The following is a 21,991-nucleotide window of genomic DNA, read 5'->3' as shown; positions in this document are numbered from 1 at the left end:
ATAATTCACCTCTATTGTTCACATTAATAAATTACAGGGCACACACATTGCTGTCTTTAGGAAGAGCCTGCATCACAAAATATAAAATTTTTGGCCTCTATTATTCAGTATATATAAAAGGGAAATCTTTTCAACCCTTAAATAGGGAACAGCAGGTCTTGCAGTTTTATATATCATGACTTCATTTTGAGCAAATCCCTTGTTATAGTTTGATTTGTGTGGGAAGGGGTAAGGGGGGGGGGGCTGAAAGAAATGATCTGATCCCATTTAGGAAGTCATCCATGCAGACAATGCACATGGATGAAACAGCAGGAAAATGCTGCACTCTGGGGCTCAACACCAGAGCAAAAAGAAAAATCCCTAATTGCTCTGGTTCAAGCTGGAAAGAACAAACCATGGTACCTTTGCACATGTGTTTGTGGCAAGATAGAAAAAAAAGTAATGACATGGTGGCTGCTTGTAGCCACGATTGCTCTGTTATGGTGGATCCATCCTCACAGCAGGAGTGGGCCAGTATGAACTGTGCATTGGCTGCTGACCCATTATGGGAACTGATGGTGCAGTTAGTGGGTTTTCCCTGCAAATGTGGAAACCCCAGAGGTAAGCCGGCCCCCCCCCCCCCCCGGTTTGCTTTCAGCTGAAGTTGCATTTCAGTTGAATTGCACTAAATCAATTGATGATTCAGCACTTATGTAAGTTGGTCTAACCTACTTGAGAAAAGTAATTGGATTCAGGCCCAAGAAAGTCACTTTTAGACTCTGTCCTGCCTAATTTGTACATTCATGTGCCAGGGGCTTTTATAAGGCAGCTGCCTGTCCTACACACCCATCTTTGGAATTCTCAGTACAGTTAACTTCTGTTGTCAGCAGAATGCAGGCTGCATTCAAACAAATCCTGCACTGCTAAAAACAGATGTTGCCTGTGAGATAAAGGGCTTTTGGTTAAAGATGCCCACTATTGTATGTGAGAAGAAACATTAATTATAGGGAGCCCAAACCAATCACCTTTGTGCTAAGGATATTTGGCCAATTCCTTTCTGGAGCAAAGAACTGAAGCTGACTCAAATTCCAGTGATCCAGCTTGGATGGAAATATCTCTGTAATTAAATCAAAGTGTCCTGTGAATGAGCATGAGGATGGATATGCAAATCTAAATGAATTTATCTTGGCAAGGCCAGGCTTAGAGAAGACTCCTGTCATGCTTCATAGAATCAAGAGGGTGGTTTCATGCTATATTTCCTGTGTGAAAAAGAGCCAGAGTTGTCAGTATTCGAGGGTTTCTTCCTAACAGGCAAGAAATCTTTGTAGTTATTGCCATCAAGTTGACTTTGACTTATGATATTCCTATGAATGAAAGACTTCCAAGAGCCCCAGTTCTTAATTGCTCTGCCCAAGTTTTGCAGACTCATAGCCATGAGTGGCCTCCTTGTAGTGAGGTCTTCATCTTTTCCTACTGCCTTTCACTTTATTAAGCATGATAATCTTTTACAATGAGTTATGTCATTGTATATGTCTAAAGTGTCTTGCTTATTTTAAATTTACAAGATGACAGCTAGAGTCCTGTTGGTGTCTTAAGTATGCCTAGGTTCCCCTGTGTAAGTGGTAGTACATTTTTGTTTGATGCTCAATGTCCACAGTCAGTTTAAAATCATGGAAACAGAGTCACAATACCATTGAGTACGCAGATGCACATTGGACTGAAATGTGCACTCTCAGCCAATGCTGACATTAGCAGTTCCATTTCTTCAGTTGCACAATCCATTGTGCATTAAATTGTGCAATGAAAGAAATGATCTCAACCCAGAGATCAATTGGAACAATCAATGAGTAACTCTACATGCAGAAATTTACACTTTGTAGGAGCACAGTACAGTGCATGTATGCAATATATATATCTTAAAATTATATACATAAAAGCTTACAACTCTTCATTACACCATTACACCCTGGCACTGAGTAACATTCAGGATATGAACCTTTTCTCCGTATCAGACAATACATTGAAATATTTTAATTATTGTCATCATCATCATTCCTCATTTCCCACAAAAATTGGACTTATGTGTTATTTTAAAACAATTTATAAAGTTGAAACATTAAACGTTAAAAACATTACAATTCATTAAAAGATTCCAGTAGTACTAATTCAAAAAAGAAACATTATCAAGCTGTGAACAAAGCACAGACGTTTCTTTAACTTTCTGCTTCCAAACATAGCAGATATAGTGAATGTTTAAGAAGACTCAGCAAAGTCTCTCCATCACAAATGCTCCTGGTTGTGAATGGTTGCTGTTGTGCGCCTTCATGTCGTTTCTGACTTATGGCAAGCTAAAGGTGAACTTATGATGGGGTTTTCTATGCAAGAAAACCTTTGCTTTCCTCTGAGGCAGAGAGAGTATAACTTGCCCATTGACAACCAGTGAGCAGGGATTCAAACCCTGGGCTCCAGAATTGTAGTGCAAATCTCAAACCACTACACCACAGTGGTTGTGAATGCCACAAGTTAATTATCAAGCAGCTAATTTTGTGTATCCAGAGTATTTCTGGATTATTCCTAGGGCTTGAGGTGAAGATTTACAATTCGGTCTTTTTTATTTTGTGTCCCGGAGAAACAGGGCACAACAGATGAGAGAGGCAATAATCTCACATTGCCCCCCAAAGTACACACATAAACCTTTATTGCATAGACTTTATTAAAGGGGAAGGGCAAGGGGCACATATCAGTTTTATTTAGACAGGCTCTTCAACATGATCCTTGGGGACTCTTGTTGGATAGAAGCTAGCTTGCATTCGGACTTCTCCAGACATGATTTAGGGAGTTGTCTTTATGTTATGTTAATGCTACATCATATACAGTGATGCTGCTCCTTCATCTTCATGCCCTTATTGTTTTTATAATGTAAGTTGGACTGCCATGGAGTGCCAGTCCTGCCCCATTATTGCCCCTGCATACTCAGGGCACATTCACTCCTTTCAGGGAAGCTGGAAGTGACCTTTTTGGGATGTTTTTAAACAGAAGTTGGATGGGCATCTCTCAGGTGTGCTTTAGTTGTGTATTTCTGCATAGAGAGGGCTAGACTAGTGGTCCATGTGGCCCCTCCCAACTCTGAGTCTGTGATCTCTTCCAATTTTATGGCTATTGGTTTATTTGTTTGTTAGGCCAAAACAAGATACAGGGAAGAGGGGGTGTCATGTGTTTCAGGCCAGGAGTATACCGCCAAGTGCAATTCTTTTAAGGTGGAAAGGAGGGGTTTGGAGACCACATAGATCTGTGATGGTGAACCTATGGCACGTGTGCCCTCTCTGGCATCCAACGCCATTTCTGAGGGCACACAAAAAGATGGGAGGAAGAGTAGAAACAGTGGCTATTTCTCTTCTCCTCCCCCACCCTACAGGGCCTTCAGCTGTTTCCAGGGAAGTCCCGGCCCAGAAGTCCCACCCCTGGAACGCAGAAGTCCTGTCCCCAGAAGGTAGAAGTCCCACCCCCTGAGAGTCTTGTCTCTCTGGAAGTCCCTCCCCCTGGCACTGAGTAACATTCAGTGTGAGAAAGCCCTTGAGTTGGGTACTCGGTCTCTAAAAGGCTCGCCATCACTGACATAGATGGTAGTTGGGGGCTGAATGTAGGCAAGGACCACACCATCTCCACTGTTGTAATCATGTACTTCAGTAATGGAAAGATGCTTGGTTTTCTATGAATGTAGAGAAGCATATGGACAGATTTGCATATTTGTTTGTGAATTTGCATCCCACCTTTCTATCACTGGTAGTCAAAGAGGGGCAGCCTCTCCTGAAATGGCACAATTAGCTGATAGGTTTTTAACCAGATGCTTTAAAATTTTAATAAAAATGTATTCTTCAGTGCAACTATTCTGCAGAAGAAAAGGACAGTATCACTGAACAAGGATCTAGCAATTTTAAATTTGCAGTCTGGACTAAATAAGTATCGTTATCAATTGGAGTTACTTAATGTTCACAGTTTGGAGGTTTTTATTTAATTGTTTAATTATGACAGATTGAATGACTGTAATAAATACTTTAATCATAGCTATAATTTGTATGATAATAATTTATTATAATTAAATAAATAGAAATGGTCACCAGGAGATACCACAAAAAAGTCTGTCTGTCCTTTCTTTCTTTCTTTCTTTCTTTCTTTTTCTCTTTCTTTATTTCTTAATTTTAAAAAATGTTTTGGGGTTCCCTCCCCCTTTTTTCATCTTCTCTCCAGTCAGACACAGAATTTTGGGATAAGATGCAAGCAGAATGGGAAGAAATGGCTCGCAGAAACTGGATTTCAGAAAGCCAAGAAGTACAAGGCCAAGCAGCTGTTTCCATTAATGAGAAGGTAATACTGAAGGCACCAGGTCCTGACTTATCTTGGAAGCTAAGCACAGTCAGCTCTGGTTAGTACTTGGATGGGAAAATACCAGGTGCTGTAGGCTATATTTCAGAGGGAGGAACTGGCAAAACCACCTCTGACTATTCCTTGCCTTAAAAAAAACCCCTCTGAAATTCATTGAGTCAACAGGTGACTTGAAAGTACATACACACAAAGCTGAAGGCCCAGTGACGCTTCCACTTATTTTCCTTGTAATACTAAGACAATGTACTATCGTTATGGTGTGAGGTTCCATTGCACAAGTGAAGAAACTTGAACGTTGAGGTGGGAAAAGAGGGAGAAGGAGGGGAGAAGGAGTTGGACCAGCCAGCACTGCCAATGATCATGGATGATGAGTGGTGTCTGCCAAGAACATCTGTAGGGCCACAGGATTACCACACAGGTGCTATTGCCTTTTACACTCTCACACACACACACTCCAAAAACTTTGAAGCTTCACAAGGAATCAAGGTCATTTAATTGTAGATAATTTATACCATAATCTCATCTACATTTATTTGGGAGTAAGCCATCCTGAAGTAAATTGGACTTTCTGTGCAGTGCAATATGCATAGGATTGCATTGTAAACTAGTTCTTTGTTTCATTGATGTCATCATCAATTCTGTGTTCCAGGGCTATTATTTTCATACAGAAAACCCTTTTAAAGACTGGCCTGGTGCTTTTGAGGAAGGACTGAAAAAACTGAGGGAAGGGGATTTACCCCTCACCATCTTATACTTGGAGGCTGCAATTCTCCAAGATCCACATGATGCTGAGGTATTCACTCTGATTAATATTCTGGAAGTTAAGGTTGTTTTGTCAGTAATGGAGAGAGAACCTTTTAGCAGTATGGCTTAATGGCATGCAGAGGCATGATGTTCCTGATCAATAAAAACTGAAGGCGATTATCCCATTATATTGAAATGGAGAAGCTAACCGTACAAGATGAACCCACACTTTGTAGATGGAAGAGAACCTGCAGTTGATCTGCAATCGCATCAGTTTTTGTTAGAATAGAATACATGTTTATGATGGTCATAGACCAGCACAAGTTGTTTTTGTTGACATAGGTCTAGTCTCAGTTAAAATAGACCTATTGAATCCATGAGATTTATGCAAAAAACTCACTCACTATTCATTGGGTCATAGAATCATAAAGTTGGAAGAGACTACAAGGGCCATTCAGTCCAATCCCCACCATGCAAGAACTCAGATTCAAAGCACCCCCAACAGATAGCCATCCAGACTCTGTTTCAAAACCTCCAAAAGAGGAGACTCCACCACTCTCCAAAGGAGTGGGTTCCATTGTTGAATAGCTGTTACTTTCAGAGAGTTCTTCTTAATGTTGAGGTGGAATCTCTTTTTCTGTACTTTGAATCCATTGTCCCATGCCCTGTTCTCTGGAGAAGCAGAAAACAAGCTTGCTCCATCCTCAATATGACACCCTTTAAAATACTTAAATTGGACTATCACATCACCTAGTAATCTTCTCTTTTCCAGGCTAAACATATCCAGCTCTCTAAGTCTCTCATCATAAGGTGTGGTTTCCAGACCCTTCCCCATTTTGGTCACCCTATTCTGGATAAACTCCAGCATGTCAACATCATTTTTGAATTGTGGTGCTCAGAACTGGACACAGTTTCCAGGTGTCCAGTTCTGGGCAACACAATATAGGGTCTACCTGTATGACTCTCCATTCAGTGGGACTAACCAACAGAATTCAGGCATAGTTTGTGCAGTTCTTTCTTGGATCTGTGAGATTAGGTTGCACCTAATGGGGTTGGAGGAGCAGAATATGGAAGCATTATTTTGGACTACAACTCCTAGTGTCTTCCAGCCAGAATGGCAATTGGGATTCTGGGAGCTGTAATCCAAAAAGTCCCTAAAATCTAGGAGGGGATGTTATGGTTTACCTGCATCAAAGATCTGAGCCAGTTTGTTTGGAAGGTAGCACCAGTTTAGTAGGTAAGTATCACACTGAGGTTATGCTGAAACCTCGCTATCAAACAGCACATTGGTTGTGTGTAGAACACAATGATAATCCCAAAATATATATTTTCCCATTCTTGTTTGCTTTTCTTACATTTTTGCATTATTTCCTTTTGTAAAAGAATTTATATAGGATCTTAAGAATGGGGAGGGCAGCTATGAATGAACTAAAAAAGATCCTAAAATGCAAAGATATACAACTCAGCACAAAAGGCAGAATCATACAAGCCGTTGTATTCCCTATTACCATGTATGGGTCTGAGAGCTGGACAGTTAAGAAAGAAAATAGGAAGAAAAACAATTCATTCGAGATGTGGTGCTGGAGAAGAGTGCTGAGGATCCCATGGAGAGCCAAAAACACAAACAAATGGGTCCTAGAGCAGATCAAGCTAGAAATCTAACTGGAAGCCAAGATGACAAAACTTAGGCTGGCATACTTTGGACACATCATAAGAAGGCATGAATCATTGGAAAAAACAATAATGCTTGGAAAGGGAAGTAGAAAGAGAGGGTGGTTGTATGCTATATGGATGGACTCTATTAAAGAGATCACAAGTATGAGTTTGCAAGAGTTGGGCAGAGCAGTGAAGGACAGGGGGCCTTGGAGATGTCTCATCGGCAGGGTCGCCATGGGTTCAGATTGATGCGAAGGCAGTTAACCACAACAGCAAAAGATCTTTAAATTTTGGCCAAAAAAAGCAGGATCTGTTCTAACAAAATACTTAGCAGTGCAATAATCCTACTAAAAATCTATGTTGCAGGCTTGGCAGTTTCTTGGGATAACACAAGCGGAAAATGAAAATGAGCAGGCAGCCATCGTCGCCCTCCAAAGGTAGACAGTATTAATTTCAGAGGACGCTGTTCAGTGTTGCATAATCAGAACATAGACATTGCCATGTTGGTCTCAATAAAAGATAAATGAGATATGCACATTATTCTGGATATATATTTGGATATCTGTATTGTCTTTAGAGCAAAATACAACAAAATCAAAAATGCAACAGAATCCTCTATTGGCCAACCAAAATGCAGAAAATGCATCATGTAAGCTTTCAAAGTTCCACTGGTTTCTTCATCAGGCAAAAGATGGTTATGGGGAGAATGTGTCTGGGGCTGCAGTGTAGTTCCTTCTCTAGACTTAATCAGATGCTGTTCTTCCTTTGTAGAGTAATACATGGGTGGAACATTGTTACTACATGCATGGCTTAACTTCTCCTTGATCTGTGTGTACAGCATCAATGTTTGCAAGGTTGAGTACTTTTGCAGATACAACTTCATATGTGAAGGCTTGCGATTTAAAGGATCTGGAATCCTGCACACTCAGGTTACCATGTCTTGTGGAAACATTTGCACATAAAACTGTATCTGCTAAGGTACTGGTAATAGCACTTTCTCCCTAAAACTGTAGCTGCTAAGGTCTGGGAGACCTTCAATCTGTGCATGTAGACACTCGTGGAGGGATAGTTTGGTATGTCAAGGACAGGGCAGGTATGCACAGTCCTGTTGTGGGTTCTTGGGCTACTTTGCATAGGAGCAATAAACCTACAGCACACCACTAATATGATTGGAGCTGCATGTAGTTTCATAGAAGTAAGGAAGCTGAAACACACTTGAGGCAGAGGGCGGAATATTTTTAATTTTCTTAATGGAGAAATAAAGTTTCTAGCAATGGCTGATCATTTGCTGTGTGGTGGGTAATGATCAGCAAGTCTTCCAACAGTCAGACGTCAGAATCTTCAGACTGGCTATATTGACAGTTAAGCTCTGAGTTATCCTACATACATACTTTTGGGGGTAATGCACAAGATAGTATTCAGTGCCTCCTTATGCAATGATTTTCCCAAGGCTGTGCAATGGCAACCAGCCAGCATTTGGAGCAGCTATGCCCCTCCTAAAACTCAAAATGGCCTTTGACTGAGCATGTGGAAGGGTGTCAGTATTGCTCTGTCATGCCTTCACCCACTATCCTGGATCACCTGTATCCCTCCCTCCCAGAACTCCTGCATAGCCATGCTGCTGAAGTGTTACACCTCACCAACATTAAAAGATAAAAGATCTCAGACAAAATATGGCTTATGTTGGCTATCAGGTTCCTTGTCCCTCTCCCTCTTTAACACAAGCAGTATAATCTATGCAAGGAGCATGCTATAGTCTGCATAATTCATACAGAATTTGAGCCATCTTGATTTAGATACAAAAATACCTTCTTTTTTTACAGCTCACATATTTCCTTAACATTATTTGCAAAGCCTTAATCTAGTATGTTATTGAATCAAGCAAATGGAAACATGGAAAGAAAGCTAACACTATCCAGCAAACACAAGGAACTCTGCAAATAAGAGAACTCTTTGGTATTCCTGGCACCAGCACATTGCTTAAAGGTTTATCTCTTCATTAGACATGCTCCTAAATTGAACTAAATTCATTCTGACAGCTGCATGGCAAATATGTCATGATCTTTGCTGGTGTGGTCACTTTTGCAATACAGGTTGCATCTCCTTTATCCAAAATGCTTGGGACGAGAAGTATTTTGGATTTTGGAGTTTTTTTGTATTTTGGAATATTTGTATATACATAATGAGATATAGCTTAGAGATGGTAACTCAGTCTAAACATGAACTTCATTTATACCTATAGCCTGAAGGTAATTTTATTCACAGTAGTTTTAATAATTTTGTTCATGAAACCAAAGGTGTCACTATCCTAGCCACCCATGTGTACAATTTTGGATTTTGGAATATTTTGGAATTTTGGATAAGGGAGACTCATCCTGTACTAAATAGATAGCAATCACCCTGCACTTTCTTCCAAAACACTAGTTATTATGCCCCATTCATGGATAAAGTCAGTGGTCCCTTATACTGAGCATATATTAATTATTCCATTCATTTACCTAAGGATAATTTGATTATTATAGTCCCTTTCACACATTCCTCCCTCACATAAGATAAACACAGTAACCAATACCACCATATCCAATCAGCTCTATTCCTGATCTCTGATATAAAGATGTAGGAACCAAGAGTTTCTAAAAGGGTCAGCAGGGAGTGACAGTTCTCACATTCACCCTGTATATATGTTTTATATGTTAAGAGATGCATAACATAGCAACTGGCCATTTATTAATTAATCAAGTAGGAAATAATAATAAATCTGTTAGTTTTAGTAGTTGCAGTTTCTCTAACAGGCAAGGTCAGTTATCACTGCAGGAATATATGAATCTTTTGGGAACTCTTCTTTTATTAGGATGAGGTAATCTTTATACACTTTAGGAGAGGATGATAATCTAATAGTAGAACAGGTGCTTTGTCTCCAGAAGGGCTTAGTTCAGTCCCTGATGACTTCATTTAAAAGGACCATACCTTGGAAAAGTCTCCCAGTTAGTCATATTACCAGTCAGCATTGATAATACTGGGCTGTAGGAATAGTTAACAACAAAACAACATTGAATCCAATAGTTTAACCTGATATAATGCAGCTTTCAAGGAAGACTATCATGCGAGGATCCCAGTGAACTACCTGGATACATTTTCTGATCACTGTGGCAATATGTGAACATCCCCATCCAGGGCTAATAGCTGTGTGATTCTGATTGCTCGCATCTAGGTTGTCTTTGGGTAAAATTATAACTTATGAAGCTGCCCATATTAAGCTAAGACTGAAATCCTACATACATTTTCTTGGAACTAGGTCTCCTTGAACTTTGTTGGACTCACTGCCAAGTAAATCCGCAAAGGAGCATGCTGTTAATTACAACCAATAAAATAAAATAATGCCAATCTATTTTTTCCTTAAAATACATTCCTTTATAGGCTTAGCTCAAGTGTCAAAGCAGTGGGTTTTAATTAACAGGCTGCATGCCAGAGAGGCATTGAGTTAATACAGTCTTCCTTTCTTCCACTCAGGTGCTTAGAGCTTCAGCCAAACAACTTGAAAGCACTGATGGCATTGGCCGTAAGCTTTACAAATACTGGCCATCAGCAGGAGGCCTATGAAGCACTGAGAAGCTGGATCAAGCAAAATCCCAAATATAAGTACATAGTGAGGAGCAAAAAAGGGTCTCCAGCTTTGACTAGGAGAATGTCCAAGACAACCAATGATAGGTAACAGTTATTTTTAATTGTCTGGAGTTATTATGAGTTACATCTGGGACGTTAACATGCGAGGTATCTGGATGATAATCTAAATCTTTGTTCATTGAAGAGTGAAGACTAGTGTGTTGTATGGGAGGGATAAATTCAAGCAATGTTGCAATTTCTAGAATGCAAAGAGCCTTGGACACATATCTTGAGTGCTGCCATATCTATGCAGGCCAGAGGCATGCAGAACTAGGCAGGTGGGGGATCTAGGGACTACTGTTTCAGACCAGAGTTATTGGTTGCCAACTTTGTAGTCAGCGAATAAACCTTTGAATTACACAGCATAACCTGGTGTAATATATCAAGTATATCATAAGATGTAATACAGGAAGCTAGATGTCATAGTGCATGTATCAGTGAGAATCTGGCAACAGTTTAAGTTTGGGGAGAATGCCTCAACAGATGACTGCATTGTTTGATGCATAAATGGTTATAGATATGATACAAGAGACAGAATTCTGTAAATATGAAAGGCATGATGAAATGTCCGTATGATATCTTGACAGACTTTATGGAAAGTGTGAAAGAACCTGATGATGATGATGACAACAGATAGATGGCAAAATTATATGGTTTAGGACAGTAATGTTCCTCTATGGCCCGAAACACATGGGCAAAATGATGTGCCTTCAGGCTGCATTGGGTGCATGGCATTTAGATGACACACATCCCAAACATGGTCTGAAACTGCATCAAGGCTGTGCCAATGAAGAAGAACTGAGTTAAGAAGTAGTGGATAGCATCTGCTCCAGTTCAGGACTGCAGCAGCAACCTGGATTGGAGCCAGGCACGTGTGGTTGCCGCAATCCCAGTGCAAATGGTGCCAGCAGAGCCTCACTTTGCTCCTTTGGGCCCATCTGTTGCAGGTCTTCTTGTTAACTATTACAAAGCCTTTATTAAAACCATGCAGGGAGATAAAGGTTCATTCCTTTGTGAAAGCATAATGTTTTGATTGTCATATGATGTAATGGAATGTAATATACAATGCTTTACATGTAACATAATGTAATAGAATGAAAGCAAGCACCTCAAAATAGACATGCTTCTTTTTCTCCCTAAAGGGGCTGTATATGTCTATATATCTTTGAATGCATATAATAAATGGCCTAAAAATTACCAAAGAACCTGCACATATAAATATCCTGAGATTTCAACAACTAGGAAAAAATCAACCTAATCTGGAAGTAATGGATCATCGCTTTTTATGGCCTCTGGAGCTCCAGAGAAGCCAATACTTAGAGTATATTTACCCTGGTACAAAGAAACAATGGGAAATCAGGAAAAAATGGGGTTTGGTTGCTCCAAATGTTCTTGACCTCCCACCTCGCATCAGCTCTTAAAATATTTTATCTCTCAACCTAGATCTAGATTGAATGGAATCTAGGTACAGTCCACTCTCCCCTTAAGCAGGGAAATCAGCATATGCTGAAGCCCCATAGACTCACCCATTGTGGTGACTCATGGTGTCACCACCCCCATTGACCTCCTCCTATCCCACACCATACAGAATCTTTATTCCAGTTTTGTACTAATGTTACTCATTAATCGTGATGCCTGAATATCACTGGATGTCATGGTAATAGTTGTAACAGAAACAACTAGCAAAATTAAAATTATACCTTTAAATTACAATATCATACACACTGCCTCCATGCATATACATATAACTAGTTTCATGTGCTTGAAGTGAAAATTTGGTAGAAGGATGTATTTTTAAAGAATTTTTTTTAAAATAATATATTTTAATTTAATTTTTTAAAAGATATATTAAAATTTAATTTAAAAGAAACTGGGACCTCTTCTTTCTCCTTCCACTGAGCTTCATCTTACTCACACCATCTCTTTAGCATTTTAATAGGACACAGGCAAGTGCCACAGTCCATTTCTGCCAAAAAGCAGATGTTTGAGAAACAGTTGTATAACACTCCCCCCCACCTAGGATGTCACCTTGTGCAGTTTGAACTCGCTGCACCCCCAGTGACCCCACTGTACATTATGATCATCATTGTTACTATTATTACTACATATGTATTTTTTTTAAAATTAACAAATATTTAAATACTAAAAAAAATCTCATCTCTCTATGCATGGTGTCATTTTCTAGTTCACTGCTAGAAGAGGTGAAGGATCTCTACCTGGAAGGTGCGCATCAGAATGGTGACATGATAGATCCAGACTTACAAACAGGACTCGGCGTGCTCTTCCACCTGAGTGGGGAATTTAACAGAGCGATAGATGCATTCAGCGCTGCCCTCACTGTTCGACCAGAAGTAAGTTTGACACTTTTGCATTAAAAAGTTTTACACTTTGCTCTGCTGAGTGCTCCCATTTTTATAGAGCTGGTCTGCATTAACAAGCTGTCATTCCAGCCACTGATACTTTATTGCCTGACACAGAAATGTTAATTGCAAAGAGAGTCCCATTTTTAAATAATTTTATTCCTGTCACATTTCTAACCTGCCTGCAAATGAAGGAAAAGCAGTTTCATAGGAAGTTATCAATCATGCTGAGCCATGACCTCAGGTTCTGTGCCAATTAGTGAAAAAGACAATTACTTTTTTTCTGCCTCAGTCATTAATTTGAAGCATCAGGCAAAAAAAAAAAAAAAAGATTATTTGTGCAAGGATTGTATGAGTACTAGAAAACTGTCATTGTGTTGTCAGGATTATTCATTGTGGAACCGTCTAGGTGCAACCTTAGCAAATGGTGATCGAAGCGAGGAAGCCGTTGAAGCCTACACAAGAGCCTTGGAAATCCAACCTGGCTTCATTAGGTCCAGATACAATTTAGGAATAAGCTGCATCAACCTAGGAGCATACAGGTGAGTCAGATGCATCCAGCATCTCTCTATATATGGAAAAGCCAGTTCCTTCCATTGTTATACTTTAGTGGAAGCAAGAAACAGAACACAGACTGGGAGAAAGCAAATAGCCTTCACCAATTACTGCCTAAGAGATATGTCTTGTGGGTCATGTTCCATCATGGTTAACATGAATCCCCAAAGTGACAAGATCATATGTTCAGCTTACGATTTTGTAATTAATGCAGCTTGACACTGCTTTAACTGCTGCATCTATACTACAGAATTAGTGCAATTTGACACGACTTTAATCGCCATGGCTCCATCCTATGGAATCCTGGAATTTGTAGTTTTTGTGAGGCACCTCTCCTTGGCAGAGATGGCTAGAGAATGTGTAAAACTACAGATCCTAGAATTCCATAGCATTGAACCATGGCTGTTAAAGTGGTGTCAAACTGCATTAATTCTGCAGTATAGATGCAGCAGCCTCTGAGTTAGAAACATTCCCAACAGAGTTGAGATGAAGCAACCTTCTTCTAGTGAAATTAATAAATGATAACAAAGGCAATTTTTTTCAGCACCTTAACAAATTCAGTTCTGCCTTACAGTAATCCTAACAGGCTCTTTTTAAAAAAATAAATAAAATTGTTAATTAACAACAACACTGAGCAACACAACTGTTCCTCTGGTGAAGATTTGTATTAAAAGCCGTTCACAGAAGCATAACACAAGTAGATTATTTTCTGCTGTGGTTGACCCCCATGTATCTGCCTCCACACTCATAATGAAATAGTAATAGCAATAGCTAGTATATTTCTATACTGCTTATCTGTGCATTTAAGCACTCCCTAAGCATGGAATAATAGAGTTTGAAGAGACCACAACAGCCATCCAGTCCAACCCCATTCTGCCATGCAGGAACTCTCAATCAAAGCATCCCTGACAGATGGCCATCCAGCCTCTGTTTAAAGACCTCCAAGGAAGGAGACTTCACCACAATCTCTGAGGAAGGAGTATCTTCCATTGTCTAACAGCCCTTACTGTCAGAAAGTTCCTCCTAATGTTGAGGTGAAATCTCTTTTCCTGCAGTTTGCATCCATTGTTCTGGGACCTGTTCTCTGGAGCAGCAGAAAACAAGCTTGCTCCCCCCTCAATATGACATCCCTTCAAATATTTAAACAGGGCTATCATGTCACCTCTTAACTTCTCTTCTCCAGACTAAACATCCTCACCTCCCTAAGTCGTTCCTCATAGGGCATGGTTTCCAGACCCTTCACCATTTTAGTCGCCCTCCTTTGGACTCGCTCCAGTTTCTCAATGTTCTTTTTGAATTGTGCCCAGAACTGGACACAGTATTCCAGGTGGGTCCTGATCAAAGCAGAAGAGAGTGACACTATTAATTCCCTTCAGGGCCAGCTCATCCATATAGGCGAACTAGGCAGCCACCTAGGATAGGAAAATTTAGGGCTGGCTTGGTGGCTTTTTTGTATATTTTTTTGCGTAATTAACCAATATTAAAGTGAAAACTCATTACAGCAAGTGACGTAAAAGCAGGCTACCATATGATGGTTTCTTTGTACAATGGGCAAAACATAAATGTGTGCCCCCCTGTGTCTGTGGTACGGTTTTTAATTGGCTCTTTGACTAATTCTCAATACTATGATGAGAGATCGCAACCGAACTTTTATGTCATGTTTAGCTTTAACAAATGAAACAGCAGAAATCAAAGGGTGAAAATAATTATGAGGGGCGACAGGGGGTGCTAAAATATTTCTCGCCTAGGGTGGCCAAATACCCAGAGCCTGCTTCCCTTGATCTAATGCAGCCTAAAATTGTACTGGCCTTTACAGTTTACAATGTGTAAGCTAATTGCCCCCAACAAGCTGAGTATTCGTTTTAGCGACCTACAGAAGGATGCCAGGCTGAGTGGACTCTGGAGCCCTGCCTGGGATTGAACTCACAGCCTTGTTTTCCAGGGTTCCCTTGTGGCTGTGAGTGGCTGCAGTACTGGCATTTAACCACTGTGCCACCAGGGACCCCTGGAAAACAAAACTACAGTTTTCAAGGTGAGAGGCAGGATTACCCAGCAACACACAAGGTCTATTGCTGGGGAAACCACAAGGAAAGACTCAGGACAAAGAAATAAAGGAAGGTGAAAAGCATAGCATAATGGCCCAAGATAAGAAGTTTATACTAGCAACGATCTGGGTTAAAATCTCATCCCCAGTCACAGTTTCACCAATACCTCTAACCAAGCCCTTCCCTGTCAGCCTCAGGCACTGAATCAGTGTTGTGAGGTGTGATAGTTCCAATTTACCTTTCTAACAGGTCCTCTAGATCAGGGGTGGGAATTATTTGTGGGATGTTACTGAATTGTAAATCCCAGCAGTCCTAACCAACATAGCCAATGGTGAGGAATACTAGGAGTTATAAAGCGACAACATAATCTGGAGAGCTGCATGATTTCTAATTTGTAATTGGTCTGGAAACCATGCCCTATCAGGAACGACTTAGGGAGCTGGGAATGTTTAGCCTGAAGAAGAGAAGGTTAAGAGGTGATATGATAGGCCTCATTAAATATTTGAAGGGATGTCATATTGAGGATGGAGCAAGCTTGTTTTCTGCTACTCCAGAAGAATGGATTCAAAATACAGGAAAAGAGATTCCAGTTCAACATTAGGAGAAACTTCCTGACAGTAAGGGCTGTTCGACAGTGGAACACACTCCTTCCTTGGAGAGTGGTGGGGTCTCCTTCTTTGGAGGTCTTTAAACAAAGGCTGGATGGCCATCTGTTGGGGATGCTTTGCTTGAGAGTTCCTGAATGGCAAAGAGGTTGGACTGGATGGCCCTTGTGGTGTCTTCCAACTCTATGATTCTATGATTATACCCTGTTCTAAAGACTGGAGGATTCCAGACTGTTACTATGATTTACAGAATCTGAAAGTTCTGCTCTCCAAAAGTAACTTTTCCAAGCCCTAATCTCTCTCTCCTCTGGCACACCAGAATGTTTTTCACTCTCTCATTCTCCAGACTAGGAATAGAGAATGTTTTAGACATTCCAATGTAGTTGTTCCAGAATTTCTATCATGCCTCATCCTTACCTGTGCTTTCTAAGACTGATAGGAGTTGCATTCCAACAACATCTAGACTATACATGCCCTATCCTTGATCTATTTTCACATTGCATCAGTGTTGTTGATAGTTCTGTCATGTGTGTCCTGCTATCTTCTCCTGTGCCAAATACTCTAGCAGGATTAAAGTGCTATTTGCTGTACTTTAATCCTGCTATAGAAACATCAGATGTTCATTATGGGGCAATACCAAGTACTCAGTATCAGCAATAGCAGGACTTTGGAATGGAATTAGTTGGCCTCAGAAAAGATATAACCTTAATATTGATTTTTGAAAAAGAGTGATACTTCCCCCAGTGTGGTTTTCATTTGTACCTTGGAAAGTTCCTTATTTGATCTTACCAAACCCAGAATCTTCCTGCCAGCATGAAGGGCCTGGGTGTTGTAGTCCAAAAAGTAACATATCCAAGCTCTGCTTCCTACTAAGTACCTGCATTTGACATACCAATTGCCACTGTTTGGGCCATGTGAGTTGGGGCATCCAGGGAGTTGTAGTCCAAAGAGGTAACTTTACCAAGCTGTGTTCATTATTAGGTTTGTTTCAGCCAGAGCATTGATATGCTGTTGGAATGTGACAATAACTTTCCAGAATTTATCAAAGTTTATGGCAGAAACTAGATAATGTTTGAGTATAATCTGGACTATCATAACTCTGTATTACTACTTTGCTCCCCCTTTTGCTCTGTCTCTTTCTTAAAAGCTTGTCCTTTGGGAGCTCCATGTTTGACATCCTCAGTATTTCAATGCAACTCAATGTTCGGAGGTGATGCTAAGAATATTCTTTGAAAATACATGCTTCTGACATAAGCCTCTCTTGCATCTTCTGATATAAAATAATTCAACTCAGAATATCACCCTTTCATATTCAGATCCCACACACATCCAATAATTCATTAAAATATAAATCAAAGTGTTTTGAGTTGAGGACAATTAGTTTTCTCTCATGATTTCCCAGTGGAATGGAACAAGATAAACTAAGGCTTGAGATATTACAGTGGTTCTTTCATAGAACAGAAAGTGCAATCATTCATTGTCAGTTCCACAATCATCCCACTGTCATCTCTAATCAGATTAAAGAATTTATTTGTCCGGACTACAGCTCAAAATGAAAACCATAATTTGATAAACAGTCTCCTGAACATCAAGATCTATACAGTCATTGATCATTGGAACAAGCCACCATGTGCACACACAGACACAAAAATGTTGATGTATATGCTATGTTGCAAAGGTTGCTATAGCTCCCTTTTAAGTCAAAATAGCAGAGTTTTAGAGTTGGATGGTACTTCAGAGGTCATCCATGAAGCTAGAAGCATCCCTGGCAGATGGACCTCCAGCCTCAAATTAAGCAACTCCAGTGAGAGAGGTCCCATGACTTCCTAAAGAAATCTGCAAGTCTGAACAGTTCTTCCACTAGGAAGTTTCTCCTAATGTTCAGCCACTGTTTGCTTCCTTGTAATGTTCAGCCATTAGTTCTTGTTCTGCCATCTGTGATTATAAAATACAAGGCACTCCTCCACCTTTTGCATAACAGCCCTTTAGGTCTTTAAAGATAGTTATCATGGCTGCATTTCATCTTCTCATCTTTGTGCTAAATATGCCCAGCTCCTTAAACAGTTCCTCATAAGACTTCATCTATAATCAAATTCATTGGTAGGTTTCTGCTTCAAAAACATACACAAACTGTTCGAGCAAAGAATGAACATAAATATACACCCGAAACAACAGTTGGTCTTGTTTACCAACCCACTGTCAACTCTCTACAAAACTAGCTTCTTTCGCCCATTCAGCAGTGCAGTGCCTCATTTTTGAATTCCTCCCTATATATCAAGTTCCATAGGCTTTATTTCATACTAAATCTGCTTCTAACTTATATGTAACTTGACAAGAGGAAAAGGTGACTGCAATTCAAGATGCATTGGGTTGTAATTTCAGAGTATGTGGCTGCAAGAGGGCTCTTGAATAGTTACAGTTAATTGGATAAAAAAGTTCAAAGATATAGCTGTGTTAGTCTGTAGAATCAGTATGTGGAGAGATCTTGTGGCACCTTTGAGACTAACTAATTTCTTTCTTTCAGTGAGTCTCAAAGGTGCGACAACGTCTCTCCACATTGGATAAAATAAGTTAATGCTTTAAACAGAGGGTGGGCAACTTTCTTGAATCCAGAGGCCACTTTTGGTCCTTCTCTAACTATCCATGGATTTTGCATATCCCTACCACCATATTGCTGGAATTCAGTAAATTGTGTTGAAGAGTTTCAACAAGGAAAGCAGAAAATTATATTTTAAAAAACTGGAAATCCTTGTCCTGATGCATCTCAGCAGCAAATCACAAAAAGCTGTTTAAACCATGTATTTGCTACTTTCTTTCATGCTTTTTTCTGTTTTGCTTCTAAATTTGAGTGAAATAATTGGGAGGGTCAAGAGGGTGCCAAAATGGCCTGAGGAATCACATGATGCTCATCCTTGTTTTAAATGGATTGCCTTACATGAGAAGATTCTGGAATGAAATATAGGCCAAGCTCCTGGGCTGGACTTATAGTATGTGTCCCCCTCACTACCTCAAACCCACCTTTTAAATTGCTCAGACCCCCCCCCCCCCAACATGGCCATTTACTGGCCAATAGAAGCAGCATCCAGCTATGTTCCTATAGTTGGGCAAATAATTAAAGCATCTTCTGGGACCTTGTAGCAGTCCCAGAGCTCCCAGAGTGTGATATAATTGTTCATCTTGCTACAGGAACATAGTTGGATGTTTCTCCACTACCAGCACCACCCATTCTCCGCTGGCCAATAAACTGGCATTTGCAGTGGGTTGCAGCAGCACCTGAAAAGGTGGTTTTGGGGGAAGGGGATTTTGGTCATTGCCCGGTTGGTAGAGAATTCCAACTTCTGCAACAACCAAAGAAGTGAGTTACGCAAGCATAAATTGGACTTGCAACTTTGTCCATCACCAACAGGATGCTAGCTGTAGAACCACAGAAGTACTCAAGTTGAACCATGACATACTGTTGTTTGAGATTCTGAGACTCCAAAGGTGTTGGTCCTTCTTCCTCAGTTTTGACATGTTTCTTTCTCTTCTACACCACAGAGAGGCAGTGAGCAATTTCCTGACGGCTCTCAATTTGCAACGAAAGAGCCGGAATCAACAGCACGTTCCTCATCCTGCAATTTCAGGTAATATCTGGGCTGCTCTCCGGATCGCTTTGTCTATGATGGACCAGCCAGAACTTTTTCAGGCTGCTAATGTGGGTGACCTGGATGTTCTACTAAAAGCATTCAACATCGAGCCCTAAACACACCCATGCAAACAAACAACACACACACATCAAGTCCTTCAAAATTCAGAAACCATCTTATCGATTCAGCAAAAGAAATATCTTTAAATTCCCAGTTTGATCAGAGAAAGGTTGCTTGGATGCTTTCCAACCAAAACGACTCTGCAGGATTCCAGCAGATCTTCAGAAAAGAAAGTTGAAAAGCACAAAACTTTGTAAATACCACCTCACTCAAGTGTTTGTAATGGAGTGAAATAAACAAGAGCTACCATCATACAGATCAGACTTGGATCACAAAACTTCACCTGAATATTCCTGACAACATGTATCTATATGAAGAAAGTATGCTTTGAACATTGTGCTTCATAAGCAGAAGTTCATATTAGAGGAGGGCATTGGGTAGCATTTTCTTAGGAACCTACGAAACCATTGAATCTGCTGCCCTCGCATTGAAAGAAACATTGGTGGGGAAGGGTGGTGGCTTACAATTTTCTTCTCAAGATCTGTTTTCCACAAATACGATCATTGGTGCATGCATGTTAGAGTAGCTCTGTTTACTCCATCAATATATTTCACAGGCAATCCTTTAGAGCTTTAAAAAAAATATCTAGATTTTTTGGGGGGAAATCTGGAGTCTAATCCTATGAAGCCTTCTATAGCAAAGATCTCATGAAAATTAAGAAAAAAAATCTGCACATGGAAAATTTGCAGGACAAATAATATATTTTACGGCATGTTGTGAAAACATACATTGTACTTTGCACTAGAGGTTGGGATAGGTATGATTAGGGCTGGCCCTAACTGGGCGCCCTGGACAGGTCTCTGGGTGCACCTCTATCCCTTCCACCTTCCTGGATCCGCGTATTGTCTTTCAAAATTCCACACCCCTTTATCTTTGAGAGTTAATTTCTTTGGGAGCTTTAACTTTCAGCCATCTATTTTCAGTGATTTTGGAGGAATGTTGCATTGGAAGCCATTTGTGGTTACCTAACAGGTTCAGATTGCTACAGAGATGGCCCACAAAAGGGTCAGGAGAATGTATTGTGCAATTGACAGGCAACTATAATATGCTTTTTTCCCCTCCATCAAGCACTTTAAACAATGGCAAAGATCCTGTTGGTGTACCACACTGGTATAGATGTTGATGGTGGTTGCAAGAAGGAAAACTCCATTGGTGCAACAGCCATGAAGGAAGTAGCATGCTGGAGAAATAGACTGACATGGAGCTGGCAGATTTTGTCTGTCTTCCCACACCAGCACTGCATGACATTTGCTAATGTGCTGCACCAACAGGATGCCAGCCTGTGTCAGTCATAGATATGGTACCAAGCTTAGAAAACATGTTCTTTTAGTGAACAGTTCCCAGAATCCTTGGTGGCCATGGATGGCTGGTACAGCCTGGGTATTGCAATCTAAAAAGTCACTTTTCCAAACTTTGTTGGAGCGGCCAGACAGAGGCAACTGGGGTGTCCAGCAGCTGGCTGCACAGATGTTTGTTGTGCTCCGTGCACATTGTTTTGAGCTGAGCTCACAACATAAATAGATTCTATGAACGTATGCACTTTAATCTAGCTTTTTGGTTTGTTTGTATTCTGGGGTTGGGAGGGGAATGCATGACTTTTTTTACACGTTGACTTTAGGAATGGAAGATATTGAATCAGCTGTGTTGTGATGAAGATCCAATAAGGTTTCCGCAACCCACAACAGACTTTTCTGCTATCCTACTATTTAAAAAGGCAAACAGAGGTAATAAATTACAGTCTCATAAGACAAGGTTATTGCAGGGTGATTAATAGAATACAAATGTCAGCAATGAAAGAGAACACATCTGTTCCCTTGTCCTTCAGCAAGAAAATGAGCAGATGGGTGCTTTATGAAGAAGAAAAGAAATTGGAATGAATGTTAAAACATTTGCAGACTAGATTCCAAAATTCCTCACCATCTAAGCTGATTACGGGTACATCTACACTGTAGAAATAATGCAGTTTGGCACCACTTTAACAACCATGGCTCCAGATTCCTACAGAATCATGGGACTTGTAGCTTTGTGAGCACCTGCACCCATAGGCAGAAGAGGCAAAAGACTTTGTAAAAGTACAAATCCAGGATTCCATAGGATTGAGCAACAACACTCAAAATGGTTAAACTGCATTATTTTCTACAGTGTACATACACCCTATGAGATCCAGCCCTAAACTCCCCAGTCACTGCTCCTTAAAGGGTCTGAAAATACCTTCCAGGTTCATTGGGAAGTGAACAGTCTCTATATAATGAATG

General features: G+C 40.3%; 1 protein-coding gene across 1 annotated transcript in view; it reads left to right on the top strand.

The window, feature by feature from the left end:
- PEX5L (peroxisomal biogenesis factor 5 like) overlaps nt 1-21,582 on the top strand; it is a 206,750-nt gene extending 185,168 nt beyond the window's left edge. Inside the window, exons 8-14 of the mRNA XM_042461020.1 lie at nt 4,228-4,344; nt 5,012-5,155; nt 7,129-7,199; nt 10,273-10,470; nt 12,611-12,776; nt 13,170-13,327; nt 19,528-21,582. Coding sequence (XP_042316954.1) covers nt 4,228-4,344; nt 5,012-5,155; nt 7,129-7,199; nt 10,273-10,470; nt 12,611-12,776; nt 13,170-13,327; nt 19,528-19,732 — 1,059 coding nt within the window. The 3' untranslated portion in view covers nt 19,733-21,582. The remainder of the gene's footprint in view (nt 1-4,227; nt 4,345-5,011; nt 5,156-7,128; nt 7,200-10,272; nt 10,471-12,610; nt 12,777-13,169; nt 13,328-19,527) is intronic.
- Nucleotides 21,583-21,991: the final 409 nt, after the last annotated feature.

The sequence above is a fragment of the Sceloporus undulatus genome, chromosome 3 (assembly GCF_019175285.1).
Source record: "Sceloporus undulatus isolate JIND9_A2432 ecotype Alabama chromosome 3, SceUnd_v1.1, whole genome shotgun sequence".
In the NCBI taxonomy this organism is placed as follows: Eukaryota; Metazoa; Chordata; class Lepidosauria; order Squamata; family Phrynosomatidae; genus Sceloporus; species Sceloporus undulatus.
Note: the sequence above shows the minus strand (reverse complement) of the source record. Positions and strands in the feature narration are given on the sequence as shown.